Raw genomic sequence first — 20789 nt, forward strand, 5'->3', positions numbered from 1 at the left:
TTTTTTTTTTTTTTTTGCACTTTTTGACACAGCCAGTCACTGCAGATTCTACAAAATCAGGATTACCAAACCTTTCTGTGTCTATCATCTTATTCGTAGCACGGTGCAACAGGTAGAAAGATTTCTTGATTTCACCCAAGGCAGGTTATTTAGAAACCTTCATATAGTCATTTGCTAGAAAATGGCTTACAGCCCAATCTTTGGGGCAAGAGATATGAAAAGTATGTTTTCCCAAGAAAATAATATGCTTTGTTCCCAGACGTGACTGGAAAGACCAGAACTTATGATATAAAAGCTCTCATTTATGTTGTCGCATCATATACAAAGGAACATGGCGATGGGCAAATGCAAATCCCAAATCTATCAACGAGAAAATGTGTAACAGTGCGTGATAAGTTAAATTTTTTTCTTTATTGTTGTCCAACGCAGAGATCCTTTGGAGAGGAAAAAAAAGATCACAGTGCTTACCAGGTAACTGAACGGGTCGAGTCGAGGGGAGCTGTTAAAAGAGAGGGTTATAGGGAGCAGTTGATGTTTTGTTTTGTTTGTTTTTTTTTTTTCTCTTATGGCATCTTCTCTCAGGGAGTTGTGAGCACTTGGGCCAGGTCCTTTCCCCCGGCACTCGCCGTCACGTGCCGCTGGCCAGGCGGCTGTACTTGACCGGCCGGCCCCGCCGCAGCGCCGGCCAGGGCAAGGGCCAGTGGTAGGAGCGAGGTACAATGCCTTGGACATTCTTCTCAAAGTACTGGAAGGGCTTGTACCACCAGACCCTTGCGAGGAGGTTAGTTTGGGAAGCTTCTTTTAGCACCTGCGCCGAGAGAGAGAGAAGGAGAAAGGGGAGAGTTAGGAAGGGATTGCGAACCGCTCGCTCGCACGGCTTCACTGGTCCTGTTCGTCACTGCTGCTTCCAAACAGCTCCCAACACACCCAGAAACACCCCCCAGACAGAGCTGCGTGGACAAAGATCAGGAGAAGCCAAGCTACTCTTCCACAGCCTCCCTGCACACACCCAAGTGAGGTTCACCAGTGTTTCCGAGACCTCAGTTGTTCGAGGGGCCCTCAGGGAGAAAAAACGAACGGTCCAAAGATCAGTCTCTGCTCTCCCTTGGGAATGAAAAGCCCAACCCAAAGCACAGTTGTTACCATAAGTATCTCTGAAATTCCATGTAGCTCGAGAATGGTTTTGGAACTTCCCAGGCAGCGAGCAAGGCACACCTCAAACCAGAGGAGGTCAGGAGCCCTGCCCTGCCCTCCACATGCTCCCAGACTGCTCCCACCCACCCTTTTCCTTCTCTTAGCCACAGGCAAGCCCCAGCTGAGACACAAGGAGTGGGCAGGCCCCCAGGCAGTTATCCAACCACCCTGCTGCATGTTTTCAACACCAGAGGCGGGAATCACCGAATCTGCCCATGGCAAAGTGCAAGCACTGGGCTTGTACACTGAGCTCTATCTCCATGTCAAGCTCACACATAAAATAAATCCGCTTCTGCTTTTAACTTGAAGGTCAGACAGAAGCCAAAGCCCTCTGCACACAGAGCAGCATGAGGAAGGAGAGATGAGCACACAAAGGTGTGCTCAGGAAAGGATCCAGGGACTGGCATTTCCCAACATCTCAGCAGCTTAGGGAAGCAATGTTGAGCCACCTCCTGAATCACATCATGCAGCAAAACAGGCAGGTTTCCACACAGTAAGGCAAAGGGCTTTGCTGAAGCAAGTCTTCATTAGGACTCAGGGTAATCCTGACTCCAGTACTTCCAGCTTGGAAGCACAGCCACCCAGCACCTGCTTTAACAGAGCCCAGGAGCAGATTCAAAGCCTGGAAGCCCATCTGGGGCTGTATGACAAGAGGTACAGAGTCTGAGCACAGGTTGCTATTGGACAGGGTGGCTCCCAGACTGACTGAGCAAAGTGCACCTAATCAGCAATTAGGCATTTTGGGCTAAAAACACACCACGGGGTTTGACTGTGGTGTATTGCTTCAAGTAACATCAAAACCAGAGGACACCCCAACAATCCCACCCTGTCCCAAACCCTCCTGGAGCTCTGGCAGCCTTGGTGCTGTGCCCACGGCCCTGGGGAGCCTGTGCAGTGCCAACCACCCTCTGGGGGAAGAATCTTCTCCTGAGATCCTCCCTTGACACAGCAGGGGAGGTTTCACATTCCTCAGCCCTGCAAGTTCCTCTCTTATTGCACCAGTTCACTGGCAGGGAAAACCAATGACAATAACATGAGACATCATTTAAACCTCTTTATTCAAACCTTTGATGAATCTTTTACTCTCTGACTGAGTATAATCATCAAGTGCTGTGTCTCCTCCTCAGCAGTTCTTTGTTCTCAGTATTTCCCTCATCACCCTATTTTCCCAGACATGGGCCTTAGGTCAGAAGCAGCCTGTTCTCAGCTGCACTGCCCTCCAAAAGGAAAACATTTCCCTTGGCCAGGAGAACTTCCCACCACTTGGACACATTTAAAAAACTGGTTCATTTTTAGTGAGGCTCTTATACTATTCCTCAAGAGGCCTGTCATCAAACTAAAGGGCAGAAGCCACAGAATACAAGGAAAATCCAGCTGGCCTCAACAGGCAAACAAAAAAACAAGGCAAAGAACCCCACCATATCTAAATGGTTTGCTCTGCCAACACCAAACCGGCTCAAATTCAGAAGGACTTCAAAAACTGAGGCTATCTGGGGAAAAGCAGAGGCCTGCCTGCCTTGGGTAGACCTTCACATCTCTCTGTGGCCAAGACACAAGAAGAACCCAACCAATGATGCCTCTTTCTTTCCTGCAAACCCAAGGGCAGGACATGGGTGGGGTTCACTCCTTCTGGATATTTCCCCGTCACCACCCCACTGCAAGAGGAGCCCTGCAGATCCCAAGAGTGGAAGGAACTCACTTGCTGGTTGGCCATTGTGTGGTACCACCAGAATAGCCTTGTAGTGATGTAGTAAGCCACCACCACGTCCACAGTGTAGTGGTCATGAGCAAGGAGGATGCAGAACATCCCAACCATGCTGAGTGCCCAGCAAAGCCAGTGATACCACCAGAGTCGCCGTGGGGAATCTGCAAAGAAGCACAAGCAGTGGTTATTTCAAAGTGCAGCATTATCAAGACTAGTGCTGTAATTAGCAGAGGTCATGGACTGCAATCCTGCAGGAAGATTAGGAGCAGGAATGCTGAGATCACAAAATAAGTCCCGTTCTCCTAAGGTGTAGCTTAAAATTGCAGTCGGGGTAAGGAGATCCTTGGACAATACAAAGGTTACGAAATCTTTGAAGAACATATAATATACCCTTGCCAATCTAATTAATCCATTTGTGTTTAGATGAGATATTAGGAAAAAATTCTTCCCTGGGAAGGTGGGGAGACTCTGACACAGGTTGTCCAGTGGAGCTGTGGCTGCCTCATCCCTGGAAGTGCCCAAGGCCAGGTTGGAGCAACCTGGGCTAGTAGAAGGTGTCCCTGCCCACGGCAGGGGGTGGAACTAAATGAGCTTTAGTTCCAACTAAAAACCAACCCCAAACCACTACAACCCTTGTGGTGAAGGGTTTCCCTAATATCCAGCCTAACCCCACCCGGCACAACCTCAGACCATTTCCTCTCACCCTGGAAAACCCACGTATTTTAACTTTAACTGCATTTACCAACGAGCACAACAATAATTCCCTCAATGAGGAAGGAATGAAGAGCCAGGCACTCACACTCTTTGATGAACAGGTAGGTGAGGGTGAGGATGACAGTGTGGCCGCTGTACAGGTAGTCACCACACATGTTGTGGGATCCGGTGATGGACAATCCTCCACCAGCAATCAACTTCATTATCCTTCGCAGGTGAGATTCCCAGTCTCCAAAAAGCTGGTGCAAGAGGAAAACACAAAAGCACAGTAAAATATCAGCTTTAACCTTTCAGGTTGAAGGTTTTAAACCTTTGTTTAAAGCCAAGGGTTTAGCCAGCGACTTTGCCTTTTGGTTCTTCTCTCTTTCTCCTTTGATTCACAAGTTCAATCAGCAAATAAATCCCCAAACTTGGCAGCACCTTTCTAGGGGGGAAAAAAAAACTGGAAATGAGCCATGATTTTATTGATGCTTTGCACCTATTACAGCTGGCATTCATGTGAGGTTTTCCTTCTGTTCAAGAGACAACTCTAAAATAAATTATCTTGTTGATAACAGCACAGGCCCTACTGACGACAATCCAACAGAAACCAGGATGAACTGTACATCCAGCTGCTGAAACCAAGACTTGATGAAGAATACCTCACTCCAAACCCAAAGGTCACCTTGGAAAAGTCTTCAAAGTAATCTCTTTCCACCTCACAGTCCAACAGAAACATGTGCGGTGTTTGTCAGAGCACAGTGCCCAACTTCAAGAAGTGGCAATTAATAGTTTCTGACAGACTTCAGCAGGTTCTTTGCAGGAATTAAACATTTCCTGTTAACTGTTCATTACAAACATTAAAATGCTCCCCAAAGCCCACTCTTCACAACCATATATAACTTAGGAAGGTGTTGAGAAGTTATTCTTTCCCCACCAGTGTATTTATAGCTCTCAAGAAAACCCAGTTAATCCTTAGTCTGATTGGGGCCATAGAGGAGCACAACACAAGTTTGTCTCTACTTGAGTAATGAGAAGGATTTGCCAACACTGTAAATTCCCAAAAATGGCAATTTATTCCCTTCAGCCCATAAATACCTGTGTTCTTTTTTAATTTCATAACAGATGACTGATCAAACACTGTGTTGACTCCTCTCCCACTCTCTTTCCAAAAGCTCTGGGTCCCTCCAAAAGCCATACGTGGCTTGGCAAACATTCTGCCTTGGCAAAGTACTGGTGTTAGTACATTCACTGCCTTCATCTCCCTGAGGAACTGCAGCAGTTCAGCTCTGTCTGTACCTGCCCATCCTCACCAAAACAACGGCAGCACGTGCCCCAAGTCACAGCAGGATTTTACTACCTGTCACTTAATTTATGGCTGTGCACACAAAGATATTTTGGGTGACATGAGATGGATGCAACACCACCATCCCTGTCCCATCTCCACCCCAAGCAGGTGAATCACCCTTCCAGGCTGACCAGAAGGGTCTTGTCCAAGCACCTCTGTCCCAGTAGCCTGGTTTCATCTACGGCTTTTGCAAGCCCGGTTTATTTCTTGGCACAACAAACATGAGTCAGTGCTACACTGGGGAGGAGGTGACAAGCCCTTGTGCTACCACAACTGCAAAAATTTATATATATGCAGGAGACAGAGTTCCACCAGCCTCAGAAAAGCCTCTTGGGGCCATTTTCAAACACAAACCATATTTGGATTTGACACACTGAGGTGGTTAGAAATAAATGAGTCACGTGTGGCACACCTGCAGGCTGCACACCTTCAACTGCTTTGGTGGAGACAGAAAACTGCTGATCCTGCAAATTAGTTGAAAATGCCACAGAAGTAGTGGAAATCAGCATTTTGAAAAGGGTGGGAACGACTGCACTGCCCCAAAGCACCTGTCAACACCTCCACCAAGAGAGAAGCCAATGATCTGCAGGAGGATGTCCCTGCCAGGCCAAACCAGTGTTCTCAAATTAGAATCACAGAATGGTTCGGGTTGGAAGGCACCTTAAAGATTAGGGACACCTTCCACTAGCCCAGGTTGCTCCAAGCCCTGTCCAGGGACACTTCCAGGCATCCAGGGGCAGCTACAGCTTCTCTGGGCAACCTGTGCCAGGGCCTCCCCACCCTCACAGGGAAGGATTTCTTCCTAACATCCAATCTAAACCTGCTTCCTTTCAGTTTGAAGCCATTCCCCCTTGTCCTGTCACTCCAGTTTCCAATGAACAGCCCCTCTCCTATTTCCCCATAGCCCCTTCAGACCCTGGAAGGTGCTGTGAGGTCTCCACACAACCTTCTCTGAACATTCCCAGCTCTCCCAGCCTGTCTCCACAGGGAGGTGCCCAATCCCCTTCAGCAACTTGGTGGCCTCCTCTGGACTTGCTCCAACAGCTCCATGTCCTTCTTTGTGCTGGGAGCACCAGAACTGTGCACAGCATTCCAGGGGGGGGTCTCACCAGGGCAGAGCAGAGGAGCAGAATCCCCTCCCTTAGTAACAATTCTTGAGAAAGCGTTGTTGGTAGTTTTGGGAAGAGCAGGACAGGTGGGAAACACGCAGGTTAAAATATGGAAAGGTAGCCAGAAGCAGTTTACCTTTGGAGAACACTTGAAATGCATTCCAGGGACTGGGAGCGTGGTCACATACATTGTAATACACCGGTACAGGTATAGTGTGCCAACTATACAGAAAAATCTTCTGCTAATTATAGACCTAGGAGAGGGGGAAAAAGAAAAAAAAAAGAGGATAAAAATAAGGAGGTCGCTCAAGGCAAACAAAATACGCAAAAGGTAAATAAAACAAAACCACCAACTGTTTTCTTGTGATGCTTTTGGAACCCGTGACAGTATCGGCTTACACCTGAGAACACTGAACTGCCCCACAAACCTTCCCACGCTTTCCAGGTCACAAGCACAAGAGCAACTCAAGTAACATTACCCACGGAGGTGATTACAGGAAATCTAAGGATTAGAACACAAAGGCCTGTGCAGATTGGGTGCTGAAGACATTAAAAGGGATTTCATGCACAAACTCCTCCATTAGCTGTGGGCTGTCACTAATTTCCTATTCAAGGCAGGGGATAAAGTTACAGTATTTTCATTCTAAGATGAAAAGAAGGAAGTTTGTTTCAGCTGACACACATATTTAGTAATGACAAAGGGTCTCTTGAGAAGAAAGAGCTTGGATAACCCGAAGGAGTGAGAACACATCATTCCTGAGCAGCATTATAAAGGGAGCAAGTCACATCAGCAAGGAAACCTCCAAACTACAACTGCAGAGCTGCCCTGGCCACAGCACAGGGTGTCTGCAGGGGAAGCCACTCTCCAGGCAAGTGGCCACAGTTGCAAAGACATTTATTACTGAGAGCTGCCAGCGAGTCCCTGGAGGGCAGATGCAGCTTTGGGGTACAGAGAGCTGGTTCTGCAAAACCAGCAAGAGCACAGGAGGGAAAGCGAGGCAGCTTGGGCTCAGGAGGGACAGCCAGCCCCAAAACTGACCCCTTGGGTTTCACCACAGAGTAACAGCTAAGAAAACCTCAAGGAAAGAGCTACAACAATTAAAGCCCCTCTGGCACATCCACCAGGACCGGAGCAACTGCTGGAGAGACCCTAAAGAGACATCACTGCCAGGACTGCAGAAATCAAGGGCAAATCCCATTACAGCAGTTAACCACCCTTTGTGTTCTACACACCCTCTTGGTTTTGCTTGATTTTAAATAATTATTTGCAGTTATGGTCATCTCAACTTCTGGCATTCATGGAATCACAGAATGGTTTGGGTTGGAAGGGATGTTAAAGCTTATGTTGTTCCACCCCCTGCCATGGGCAGGGACACCTCCCACTAGCCCAGGTTGCTCCAAGCCCCCTCCAACCTGGCCTTAGACACTTCCAGGCATTCAGGGGCAGCCACAGCTTCTCTGGGCAAACTGTGCCAGGGCCTCCCCACCCTCACAGGGAACAATTCCTTCCCAATATCCCATCTATCCCTGTCCCTGGCAGTGGAAAGCCATTCCCCCTTGTCTTGGCACTCCAGGTCCTTGTAAATAGTCACTCTCCCTCTTTCCTAGAGGTTCCCTTCAGGCACTGCCATTCCTTTGTTGCTGTTGTGTTCACTTTAAAAAAAATAGTATTCCTATCAAGCTGAGGTCTTTCAAAACTCAAAATTGGCCATCTTTTTAATTTTTAATAGCTTTTGGCACAGTTATTAAACTGGAGAGCTCCACTCTTGGAGGAGGATGACTTTGCAGTGCCAGATTAATAACAACTTGAGTGCCTTGATTTATCAGAAAAGCATCAACTCTTACAGGGTAAACACATTTTGCACTGGAGTGCTCACTGCTCTAACACAGTATTCCACCTTTTTTCTTCTTTTTCTTCTGATGTAAACACGGGCAAAGACTAGAATTAAAAATTACACTTATTAATGTAGCTCCACAGACTGAAATTTAAGCGTGGAAGGCACCAAGCTGTTGGGACAGGTTTTTTCCTCTGCAGAATTTTTCTCCTGGAAGGGTAATCCAGTGAAGGCCTCACACTTGTGCCTGGCTTTTACTACTTGATTCTGCTTTTTTCTTTATAACCATAAAGGCAAACAGGGGTGTTGGGGATTAAAGACTGAGCAGCACTGTATTTTAAGAGCCTGAAAAAATGGCAGCGTTTTATTGAACACTGAACTTCTCTTTTTAATTAAAATTACCCACAAACCCATTCGATTTAGCTGGATTTGGCATATTTCAGCTTGGGGAAACGTGAGAGTGCTCTGTACTGTAATACATATAAAAAAATAAATGTAAAAAGCCTCATATTTCCCCTTCCTCAGAGGATTTGTGTGTGTGTGTGATTTAGAGCCAGCGGTTACTGGCCCAGACAACTCTGTTCCAGCTCTCCAGACCTCACCAGTGCACATGCTGCTTTTTCAGTCCCATGAGCGAATCAGATGTCAAGCATGGCCAAAATCCAGCGCTGTACTTCTCCCAGAACATCTGGGAATGCTTCCCAGAGAGGCTTGATCTGCCTCAGCAGCCGGCCTGGACTCCTGGGGCTGCCCCTGGTACCGAGTGCCCAGCCCAGACCTGCACACCCATCCTGCTCCCTGGGCACAAACCAGCCCAACCCCATGCCAGGGACAGCCTCAGGATGATGGGATAACAGAATGGTTGGGGTTGGAAGGCACCCTAAAGAACATCTTGTTCCATCCCCTGTCCCGGGCAGGGAAACCTCTCACTAGCTCAGGGTGCTCCAACCTGGCCTTGGGCACTTCCAAGCCACAGCTTCTCTGGGCAACCTGGGCCTGTCCCAGGGGCCATGGGAACCCCTGGTTAGCTGCACATACACAGCAGTCCCACAGAGGAGACATGGAGGTCATATCCCACAGGATCAAGCAATCCCTGGACTGAAGAAGGAGAACCTAAGTGATGAGTATCATGAATGACACCTCTCTGTTGTCCTTCTTCATGGCTTGGGAGAACAGCAGGCTCAGCTTGGATGAAATCACTATCAGCAAATAATGGATCTGGTGGGATAAACAACAGGAATTTCACTGCTTGGCAAAGGACAGTGTTGTAAAAAGCCTGAAACTGAAGCTGCCTCAAAGGTTTGACCCAGCCACTGGTTGCAATTCAACTCACAGGTCACAAAGCTGCTGCTTCACCAGTGACCCTGAGCTTGCAGGGGAGACACCCCTGACTGGTGTCTGTCACCTGAGCAGGGGAGCAGCCAGGTCTCATCCTGCCCAGCAGCCAGGGCTGCACATCTGATCTTCACAGCACATCAGAGGGGGGCAAAGCTTAACCCTGACCCATCAGAGGCCAGAGAAGTGAGGAAGGTCCATCTGGCCTAATGCCCTCCCTTTGGTCTTGACTTCAGTGTCAAGTGATAACCTGCATCACAGAAGTGATTCAGCTCTTTCTGTAGCCCCAAATCACCATCCATTTGATGGTTCACCATCCAAAGCCACCTCACTAGGTTCCTGTTCCTGGGAGCATCTCTCCTGTTCTTCCCCTCATGCTGCTTAGCCACAGCTTGGGCTTCTCAGACTTCAATACCTCTGCTCATGGAGAGAAGATTTTTGGTGTCATGATGCATTAAATGGTGTCACAAGCATTGTGTGACCACTCCACACCGCTGATCAGCTATTCCAGGGGCTGATACTGGGGATGGAAAGCTCTGTGACTCCCTGACACCTTCCCCTAACATCAGAAAAAGCCCCCTAAAAGGGGTTTCCCACAGCAGGAGGTTGGAATGGGATGATCTTTAAGGTCCCTTCCTTCCCCAACCCAAACCATTCTGTGTCTCTATAAGGCAGGTGAAAAGGAACACACTAAAGCAAGTAGGGACAGGGTAGGGGGTGAACCTTCACATCTGTCAATGATACCAACATATGCACCTTACCATCAAAGCCAACCCACATCTCACTGCTGCAAAACCTCCATGGACCTCAAGAATTCTGGTGTTCCTCCCCTAAAGGCTCTGCTCAGTTCCATCACAGGGTGTCTGATCCCTCACCCCACACCTCTTTCTTGAGGGCAATCCCACATCACCTTCTCCAGGTGTTTCCCTCGGCCTTGCTCAGAGACCTCAAGGAATTAATGGTCCCCCACAGGCAGCTGGAGCAGCAGGAAGAGAGGCTGGAGTGCAGCTGGTAGCACTGCACCCACCAACAGGAGAGTGGTACTGAAGCTAGAACTTCCCTTCAAGGAGCTCTTACAAGTGTATAACAATTTAAAAATTTACCTGATAAAATACAGATGAATAAACCATCATCTCAGTCTTGTGGATTAATCTGCCCCATTCCTACAGGAATCCACAGCTGTGCCACACATCCTGCCCCAGGCTAAAAATTCTCTCCTTTTAAGCCATCTGCAACTCATTAAGTGGGTGAACCACCTGCTTGTGTTTAAGTTTTAATGTTTTGCTGCATTACAAGGGCAAGTGATTCACTGGCCACTGCTTTTATTTCTTTCAAAAAAGGAAATCTTTAATTCTAAGGCCACTCCCCAGCCCCGTGAACCAAAGGATCTTGTATTTCACATGGTGGGGCCCAAATTATGTTCCTTCTTCAGTTTTCTACATGAAGTCACCAAAAAGTCAGTGAACAGGTAGAGAATGAGATGTATTAGCAGAGGAGAAAAGAAGAGAAGCCCCTCTGGGCAACTGTGGGGCTGTGCTGGTGCCTTGCTGTGGAAAGGAAAGGTGTTATGCCACCTCTTACTGCTTAACCTGCCTGACTTTGAACACTTCATTTAGCACGAGGGTTTACATCAGACACTCGTGGTCAGGCAGCCCAAGGTGTGCATTTCCAGCTCTATAAATACCTTGCATTAAACATCCACGTGCTCTCTGAGTAGGGGAAGTGGCAGGTTAATTCCACCGCAAGGCAAATTCACCCTTGCAGTTGTGACCAGTATGAGCAAGAGGCTGGGAACAAGCACTGAGACCTTCCAAATTCACTGCAGATCCATGCTTTTGCTTATTTTATGATTAGCTGTTGGACATCCCTTGTGTTTGACATTACCTGCCCCACCCAATGGCAAGAAGAGAATGTACTTCAATGCTTTTTTCATGCAGCAATATTCAGGTGCACAGGCTAATCCCCCACCTGCTGCTTTCGTGCAGGAGTTTTAGGGTAGGGCTTTAGGTCAGGCAAAGCACAGAGACACTAAATCACAGAATATACACAGCTGGAAGGGATCCATACTATAATCAAGTTAAACTCCTGGCCCTGACCCTCAGAGCGTTGTCCAAACCCTCCTGGAGCTCTGGCAGCCTTGGTGCTGTGCCCACTGCCCTGGGGAGCCTGGTCAGTGCCAACCACCCTCTGGGGGAAGAACCTTTCCCTGAGATCCAACCTGACCCTGCCCTGGCACAGCTCCAGTTGTTCCCTAAGATCCTGCCCTCACAACAGTGTGAGCTGTGCTCCTTCTAAACAAACAGAACAAGCAACTGAGTTCAGAACATATTTCACCCAGTTCCTGGGCTTTTCACACATAAAAAGGGCTGTGGTTAGTTGTGCAGACAAGCACAACCAGGGGTATTGTTTAGTTTCTCAGGGAACAGTTGGATCGAACTTCTGCCTTTTGCACAAGCAGCTTACGCTGCACGGTACCTATTTCAGTTTTGGAAACCCAAATCAGAAGATCACAAGAAGCTTCACTTCACTTGGATGTAAACCAGCACCTCCCCTCCGAAAGCTGTCAGAAGCACTCGGTTTTCTGAAGGTTTTACTTACTTGTACTTTAAGAGCAGCCACTGAACAAACCACAGTCCTACAAGGATCATGCCGTTGATTTCACAGATAGAAAAAGCCCATTGCACCCGATCAAAGCGATCAAAAAATGCATCTGGGAGGGGAGGCTGCACCTCCTTGGGAGGCACTCGTTCGTGGACGACTGAGATAGTCACTGTGGTAAAGACGAAACAAGAAAGTGCATAAATAAAAGCCAGGAAAGTCTTGCCCCACTCCATGGGGTACTGCGAGCGCTCCGGCTCTGGCATGGGGATCTTTATCATCTCCTTCTTGAACCCGTTTGGCACCCCGTTGAGCTTGGCCTTGCCGCCGAAGCCGTTCTCGCCGCCGCCGCCGCGGATGTGCCCGTTGGCGTGGCCGTTCTTGTGAGCCTCCATGTGGTGAGCCATTTTCAGAGTCTCGATCATGTGCAAGAGCCGCTGGCCGCTGTCGGAAGACACCCGGGACAGAGGCGTCCTCTTAAAGTCCTCCTCCGTCAGGTTGATGAGGTCCCGCCCGGTGAAGCCCCTCAGGGGCTCGCAGTACTCGGGCACCGCATTCTCCGTCAGCCAGCTGGTCACCTCCTCGGGTGACCACAGCACCACCTCTTTCATCTCGCCAGGCAGCCGGGGCACGGTCTGGCATGGATCTCACAGGGGGCAGCACTCACTGCCACTCCGGCGCGCTGGGAAGCTCCTCCTCGGCTTCATCCTGTCCCAGGATCTGGCCGGAGGCGGGTGCCCGTCTCTAACCCGCCCACAGGAGCATCCGGGCGCCGTGGCAGAGCATAGGAGTCACTTCACTTCATATTCGTGTTGGCATTCTTCTTCCTGGGGAGGAGAAACACCCAAAAGCACTCGTTAGGACAGCGTTTTGTTTGCAGTTCAGGGACAAAGACAAAATTCCTGCAGGAGAACATCTCGATTCTGCATGGAAAAGACCAACCCATTTGAGCTCCAGCCTTGGGCACACAGCACTGTCCTTCCCGGCCTTGCTGCTGATTCCTTAAGAGCTTTAACACCACTTTGCAGCTGTGGGAAGACTCCTGCCTGCTCTGTAGTTGTTGCATTTTCCATTGATATGCAGCTCTGGTCCACAACCAGCATCCAAACTCCTCTTACAATCCTCATACTCATGGATTTAAGGATCTACAGAGGGAATGTTCGGCATTATTCATGTCAGAAGCCTCTTCTCCCCCTCACAGACCAGTACCTTAATGCAATGTTTTGCACTAGTGATTGAACATAAAGCCTGGTTTTTGTTCTGCAAGGCAAAATCCCCAAAATCCCAGAATGGTTTGGGCTGGAAAAGACCTTAGAGACCATCTCATTCCCACCCACTGCCATGGGCAGGGACACCTTCCCCTAGACCAGGTTTGCTCCAAGCCCTGTCCAACCTGGCCTTGAACACTTCCAGGTGCCATATCTAATGTACCAGGTCACCAACACCCAAAAATGATGCAAGGATCTACCCTCTGGGCCAAAACACCAGCAGGAAAATCAGTGTCCAAACAGATTAGCCCAAAAATAAAGCATTTAGGTTTGCAGGTGTTTTAGCAGCTCTTTGAGGTAGATTTTACTGTTTCCATGGCATACTGCTACAATTCAAAGAATTGTTTTCTATCAGCTAAAAAAAGGAACCAGGAGGAAAATAAAATTTTAAAAGAAAAGACGAACTAGGTGAGAAACTTCTACACCCAGTGAATTACAAAAATAGCTTAGAAAAGGTGGTCACTTCCAATACAAAAGTTACAGGAAAACAGATGTTACTTCCTGAATTTTTGAGGCACAAGCAGCAAGAGGCTGTGGTCCCGTGGCAGTGACCACCACCAGCAAATCCCCAGGTCTGAGACATTTATTCAACCAACCAACGAAAACTGGTCCTCCCCAGAGCAAAAAGAAGGGACCAGTGAACCCCCCCCGTCTCAAACCTGCCATCCCACAGACCATGTATGAGAAAGAAAGTAACAGCATGGGGAAAAAAACGGATTTTGAAAAGTCACGTCAAGCCTTTATCAGCTTCAAGAATATTTTTAGCCTCTTACAGGCTACCAAGTGTTTGTGTTTCATTGCAGGGAGCAAAGCTGTGACTGAGAAAAACCAAAATAATTTACTCTACTGGCAAGATTGGAGGTGAAGTGGTTCAGAACAGACACAGAGCTTTACTCCTGTACAAATATGACCACACTGCACACCAATGTATTTTTTGACCTGCTGCCTCTGAACTCAGCAGGAAACACAGGGTGCAGTTTTCAATCTGTTTTTCCCTGGAATGAACCATGATGGTTGAGAAAAGAAAAGAAAAGAGCTCTGGAGGAAGGATTGGTAGTACTTTGAATAGGGCGCACCTCTCCCTTGCTGGGACATATTTAAATCCATGGAGCAAACCAGGGATGGAGTTGACTCTTCCACCTTGTTGAATATCTGTGTTGTTTTAAAACAGAAGGGAAGATGCAGCTCTATTTTCTTTCCTTTTTTTCCTCAGTACCAAGGAAGGCTTTCAGCCACAGATTGCTTCATTATTCAAGTTGTGTTTAGCAAATCAGTATTTAGTTACAGAGCTCTGAACATGGAAATAGGACTGAATTATGCATGGTAACCCATATTAGAAGCTCCTACAAGGCTGGCACTGAAGGAGAGCAGCTCAGCTCTCCACTATGCCCATCTCTGTGTGCTCTCAGTACTTGAGGTATCCCAGGGCACAAAAATTCCCAGCTAATCCTAACAGACTTCTCCACGGGCTTCTTGTTTCCGAGGATGATGCCTTACAATGCTGTTAAAGCCTAAGTTATTTATTTTTTAATGCTGTTACAACACCTGGGCTCCTGGTCTGCAGCAGGGCCTCAGCTTCCTGTGCTGTTCCACAGCTCCACTGCTGCCTCTCCAAGTTCTGTGTTACAAACCCAGCCTGGCTTTGGGCTGTCAGAGCACCCTGTGTACACCACGAGGGGGGGCAACATTAAACCTTTTCAACTTTAAACACTGGAGTGACTGAATCCCCATTTCCAGGCAAACCCTGAACCATTATCCTCCCAACAAACCGGCTCTCTGTCCACTCCCTGACGACATTCTTAAGGACTCACAATCCCAAAGATACAGGGCAAAGGGCTCCATTCATCACTGCTTAGGAGCCTGTAGCCAACCTTCAAACTACATCTCAACAGCCAGGAAAGGTTTAGACTGGACAGTAGGAAAAATGTCTTCACTGAAAGGGCTGTCCAGCCCTGGTGGCATTAAAAGACGTGGGGATGTGGCACTTGGGGACTGTGCTTTAAACTCACCACCAGCTATGCTATTTAAGGTACCACACGAAGAATAAAGACTGCTTGACTCCAACTTCTGTAACTTTATGGATTATGAAACATAAATCTATCTCCTAAGAGTCTTGAAAACAAGATATCCCATCTCACAGGCAGAGGCACAGACATCCAGCCCATCTGGTGCTGGCTGGATGGACAGATGGATGGAAGAGGATGGTGAGGAGTTCACCAAGGAGCTACTGAGCAGAAAGTTCAGTCCTCAGGGCTGACATTTCTGGGAGCACGAGCGAGGTGCAATCCCAGCCCGCTGCTCTCACACCACCAGCGTGTAAATCACTATCCAGCACCTTTTGTAAAAGCAGAGTAACTGATACTCACGGGAGGAAGGCTCAGAGGAAAGACAATACTCTGTGCCAAGGACACAGGCCACGGAGTTGTTTTCATTGAGAGTTAAAATGAGGAAAACCAACTAGAATTTCTAACATCACCTACCACTCAAGCCTCTGTTTCACAGCCTGTCTAATGGAGGAGGCACAGGTGAAAAAGCTTCTTTACGAACACCTTCCAGTTTGTCACATTACAAATTCCTTGTTCCCTATGATGTATCCATGACAGTTTGATCAGGTAAGGTTTGCAGAAACTGTACAGGAGACTAACAACACTCAGTGACCCCGTGTTGCCACAAAAGGTCTCATCCTCTCCACAAAAGGTGAGGACCAGCATCGGCTGCTGCCAGGCCACGTCCATGGGCTCAGCTCCATCCTACAAGGATGGGCACACACAAGCCTCCCCAGCTCTGACATGAGTTCTTTAGGCTGGGTCAGGCCACTGAAACACTCCCTCCATCTGCAGCAGAGCTGCTTCATTAAGGAATTATAAATAACAATGTGATTACCACAACAATGCCAACTGCACTATGATAATGATGCCGTGTAAAACCGGTATCTCAAAACACCCGGCACAAGACCCAGCAGGATGAAACAACCTCATCAAGGGCTCCAGGTCCCACCTCCTCCTGTTTACATGACCTTTTTCCCCCCCTGTTCCCAGCAAACACTCAAGTGCTAACTCAAAACATCAGGAGTAATTGCCACCACCACTTCAATCTGCACGTCTGTGGTTCTAACCCCGTGACCACGGCCACCCCAGCAACTTGAACAAGGATTTGAGAGGGCACTAACTATACACAACCTTGGCTATCAAGACTTGTTCTCTTTTGCACTGCTTTGCAGAGGTGCTGTTGGGCAAAAGGGCTGAGTGTGGGAGCAACCAACGCATTGGTTAAAGGGTGAGATAATCAGCCACAAAATCATCAGCTGGTTACACCTCCACACTTAGAATCATGGAATGGTTTGGGTTGGAAGGGACCTTACACATCATCTTGTTCCACCCCTCTGCCATGGGCAGGGACATCTCCCACTAGCCCAGGTTGCTCCAAGCCCCATACAACCTGGCCTTGGACACTTCCAGGCATCCAGGGGCAGCCACAGCTTCTCTGGGCAACCTGTGCCAGGGTCTCCCCACTCTCACAGGGAACAATTCCTTCCCAATATCCCATCTCTCCCTGCCCTCTGGCAGTGGGAAGCCATTCCCCTGTGTCCTGTCCCTCCATCCCTTGTCCCCAGTCCCTCTCCAGCTCTCCTGGAGCCCCTTTAGGCCCTGGAAGAGGCTCTCAACTCTCCCTGGAGCCTTCCCTTCTCCAGGTGAACCCCTCCAGCTCTCCCAGCCTGGCTCCAGAGCAGAGGGGCTCCAGCCCTGGGAGCATCTCCACAGCTCCTCTGGATCAGCTCCAAGAAGTCCTTGTCTTTCCTGTGCTGAGAACAAGACCCAGGTTTGGGGTCTTCTTGCAAGCAGAAAGCATTAAGTCTTGTAATTAACACTGATAAGAGAAAACCACATTCAGCAGCAAAAAAAGACCCCCAAAACCAGTCTACCCACCTCCAAACTCCTCCTTAAACACTTTGAAACTTGACTGAAGAACACCAAAGTCCTCCCAAATCAAATCACGCCTTCCTTTTACTCTCTAAGCTTTGCTGCCAAGGCAACAGTCACTATAGAAATCAGTAAAATCCTCAGCCATTTCAGCAGCTCCTCACCAGGAGATTTTCCAGTCCTTCCAGAGGCAGTGGGTGTGTTTCACTTGCAAACCTGAGCGCCCTTCCCAAACACCCCAGGAAAGTTGAGATGATCCCACCACCAGTGAACAACAGAGTTCCAATGAGCGAGGCCCAGGGACAGGCACGGATGGGAGACACAACAGTGACCTTTTGTGCTTGGAAAACAGACCCTGAGATTTACACTCATTACGTGTGCACACAAACAACCAGGAGAAATCCAACTGCTGTAAGGATTGGAGGAGACTTAAAGCTTTATAAACCAACCCACGAGGGAATTCCCCAACCCCACTGGCGAGCAGGAGTTACACAGGGGCTCTTGTCCTGCCTTTTTAAAGCAGAAAAACTGTTACAGCAGGGTCTGAGTCACTGCTACAGTCACCTCCTCTACAGGCATTTTATCATCACCAGCAATAACACTGACACCTCAATAACTGGACGTCCTGTCCTGGACAAGCACCTCTGCACACCAGTGAGGTGTGAGGAAAGGGCAATGCCTGCCACAACTTATGTGCTGGACAGCACTGATGAGCTCTCAAGCAATGTTTCCCTCTCTCCAGGGCAGCCTTGCCACCAAATCAAGATCAATCACCCCTTACAAGGGACTGCTGGCACTCTAAAACGTGCCAGGAAAGCTGATTTTGTACTGTAAATACAATCACATGGAAATATATAATAGCTGTAAGTATAAAATCAAAGCACAGGTGGGCTTGTGAGTCACACAGAGTTCCAGGAAAGGTTTCCAAGGTCGTCCCCAGATGGAAAACACTGTCCTGTGGACACCAAGTCAGAGCAAGTGGAGTTACTACTACGAAAAAGAGAGGCTGGGATCAATATGCAAAGCAACACCCACATACCCTGAGCAGCTACTTATGTAGCTTCAGAGAGAAAAAAAACCCCTGCCTGTATACTACATAAATCCCCAAGCAGCCCATTTTTTTCCAAATTACTTTATACCAAGAAGGAAAAGAACTCTCAGCGTGTATTTCCTATCCTAATTTAATAAAAAGAAAAATCCACTCACGGGCCGAGATCTCGGTTTAACAGCTCATAACCCAAGCCCAGAGTTCAGCAGCGAGGATTTAAAAATGAAAGTACTTGTAGCACATTTGAATAACCAAACAGCTCATCTCCAGATGGGAACCACCACCAGGGAGTATCTCCATCACAGAAATGTCTACAGGGATGTGCAGGGTGATCCAGATCCCTTTTTCCTCCAAACCCCATGAAGCCTCATCCCTTTGCTTCTTCAGGAAGTCGAGGGAGGTGGTTCTGCCCCTTTACCCCACTGGAGTTTGGAGCTATCTGGTCTGGTGGAAGGTGTCCCTGCCCATGGAAGGGGCTGGAATGAGATGATCTTTAAGGTTCTTCCAACCCAAACCATTCTGTGATTCTATGATTCGAAACCCTACATATCTCTGCTCAGCCTTCTTCCTCTCCCTTTCTCCTTGTGGTTGGAAGTAGTGATGGAAGCCAGCAAACACTCACAGGAGGCTTCACCCAACCAGGAGCAGTTGCTAAGCAGGGTTTTTGTTTTCATAGTACGGAAATCCTGCTTCCAGTGATACGGGGATGGAAAGGATGGGGTGGGGAGGGCAGGGCCTGCCTCCAGTTTAAGTTCCAAACAATTATTTCACACTGGGAAGTCTCCTCAAATGCAGGAGGGAGAGCCAGGCACCAGGCCCAGAGCCCGTGCCAGCACCCAGGGGCACAGCCATGGCCCTTCTGCCCAGGGCAGGGGTAACCCAAGCACTCATCTCGTTCTGTACTCCATTCCACAATCCTAATGGCTCAGTCCTGAAGTAATTTATCACCTGCAGCACAAGTGGGACCGATACCAGCTTATTTTTCAACAGCTGCAACAGGAAACCCACCTTCCACATTCCACCCCCAAACGCAAAGGGGTGCATGAAAATATTAACAGACCATCACAAATCCTTAAATATGAGTTAAGATGGGACATAAGGAAAAATCTTCCCTGTGAGGGTGGGGAGGCCCTGGCACAGGTTGCCCAGAGAAGCTGTGGCTGCCCCTGGATCCCTGGAAGTGCCCAAGGCCAGGTTGGACGGGGCTTGGAGCAACCTGGGCTAGTGGGAGGTGTCCCTGCCCATGGCAGGGGGTGGAATGAGAACTCCAAGTTTCCTTCCAACCCAAACCACTCTGATTTTGAGTAATCTGCTTAGACACCAGGATTTTTATCTCTCCAGCAGCTTTCTACAGCAAGATCAACCTCCCCCCACCCTCCTGGTCACAAACAAAACCCCCCTCGGGCACCACCACTCGCGCCGCGCTCAAACCTTGCCCGTCTGGGTCCTGGACTGGAGCAACCCTGAGCGTTCCTGGGCTCTGTGCTCAGGCAGCAGCAAGCTCTGGCCGCCGTCTCCAACACAGCCAAACACACATCCGTGTGATGCCTCAGGATCTGGGTCAGCCAGAGATAGGGAAGAGTTGGAAACAGAGCCCCGTGTCCTCGTGCAACCTCCGAGCTAACACCGCTACTGAAGAGCACGGAGCGATTCCTGCCTTCCTCTCGAGACCACCCAAACCTCCTCACAAACAGCAAAAGATCTCCAAGGGAAAACAAATTAAGCTCAAAAAAAGAAAAGCAGAAAAAGCAGGTTTTTTCCCCCCTAATGGATGGAAACAGGAAAATAAAGAGAGATTACATGCCTGCGACATGTTCCATATTTTAACTCAGTGCAGGTGTTTGGGGGGGGGGTTGTGAGGGTTTTTTTAACCTACAGTGACTACCTGGAAGTCATTTATTGTTAGAAAGTCAGATTTGTGGTGAGCCTCTGGGAATGTAAGTGGTAGCACAAATTTAAAATAAAAAAAAAAAGTAATGGAAACAGGAAGGGAAGTTACGCTCAAGGAAACTGAGAAGAGTCTTGTGACTGATGGTAACATGGCTCTAAAATGCAGACTCCAGCATAATTTTCCAAGCCAGCCATGCAGATTAGGAAAAGGAAAGCTGGCAGAAACCACAGCGAAAACAGAGCCTCACCGAAGGCTTAAATCAAGTATTTGTCATAGTTTTTAAAATTTGGGTTTGTTACTGGATATGTATTAGTAGCCAGACCACAACAGTTGCTTCCTCCAAACAGTCTTTCCCAGAGTTACAAGTAAAGGAGAAGAAAGCTAAGTTTACACACTATGAATCTCAGCCTAGAATAATATTTCCATATTTCATTAGCAATATAAATATTTTATTTCAAATACCCTACTTTTGAAGCCCAACACATCAGACCCAGATCAAAAAGACTCCAAGCCTCAAGAACTGTAATATAAATATCTATAGATCCTCACGCATGATGCTGTCCTCTGCATTTCAGCTGTTACTATTCATAAACCCACCCAAAAGACCATCAACATGATTCAGTTTCAATGCTGTTCCTCTTGGAAAACAAAATTTATTTTTTATTAATTTAGTTTCATGTAACACACAGTGATCCTGGTTTGAAAGGCACAACATCACAAACGGTCAAGATTATTTCTGGTGCAAATAGTCCAAATTTTTGAGCATTGAACAGTTCTCCTCTCTCCAGCAATAACCTCTTCAGAGCTGTACCGTAAATAAAATATGTCTCTGGAATAGGTCTGCA

General features: G+C 48.1%; 1 protein-coding gene across 10 annotated transcripts in view; it reads right to left on the bottom strand.

The window, feature by feature from the left end:
* The window catches only part of SGMS1 (sphingomyelin synthase 1), an 83739-nt gene continuing 62950 nt past the window's right edge, over nt 1–20789 (bottom strand). For all 10 annotated transcript variants that reach the window (XM_027665566.1, XM_027665565.1, XM_027665564.1 and 7 more), the window contains 5 exons: nt 11818–12644; nt 6186–6303; nt 3699–3852; nt 2894–3060; nt 1–808 (listed from right to left, as the gene is read on the bottom strand). In XM_027665566.1, coding sequence (XP_027521367.1) covers nt 629–808; nt 2894–3060; nt 3699–3852; nt 6186–6303; nt 11818–12428 — 1230 coding nt within the window. In that variant the 5' untranslated portion in view covers nt 12429–12644 and the 3' untranslated portion in view covers nt 1–628. The remainder of the gene's footprint in view (nt 809–2893; nt 3061–3698; nt 3853–6185; nt 6304–11817; nt 12645–20789) is intronic.

The sequence above is a fragment of the Corapipo altera genome, unplaced genomic scaffold (genome assembly GCF_003945725.1).
Source record: "Corapipo altera isolate COAL_440 unplaced genomic scaffold, ASM394572v1 161, whole genome shotgun sequence".
Classification (NCBI taxonomy): Eukaryota; Metazoa; Chordata; class Aves; order Passeriformes; family Pipridae; genus Corapipo; species Corapipo altera.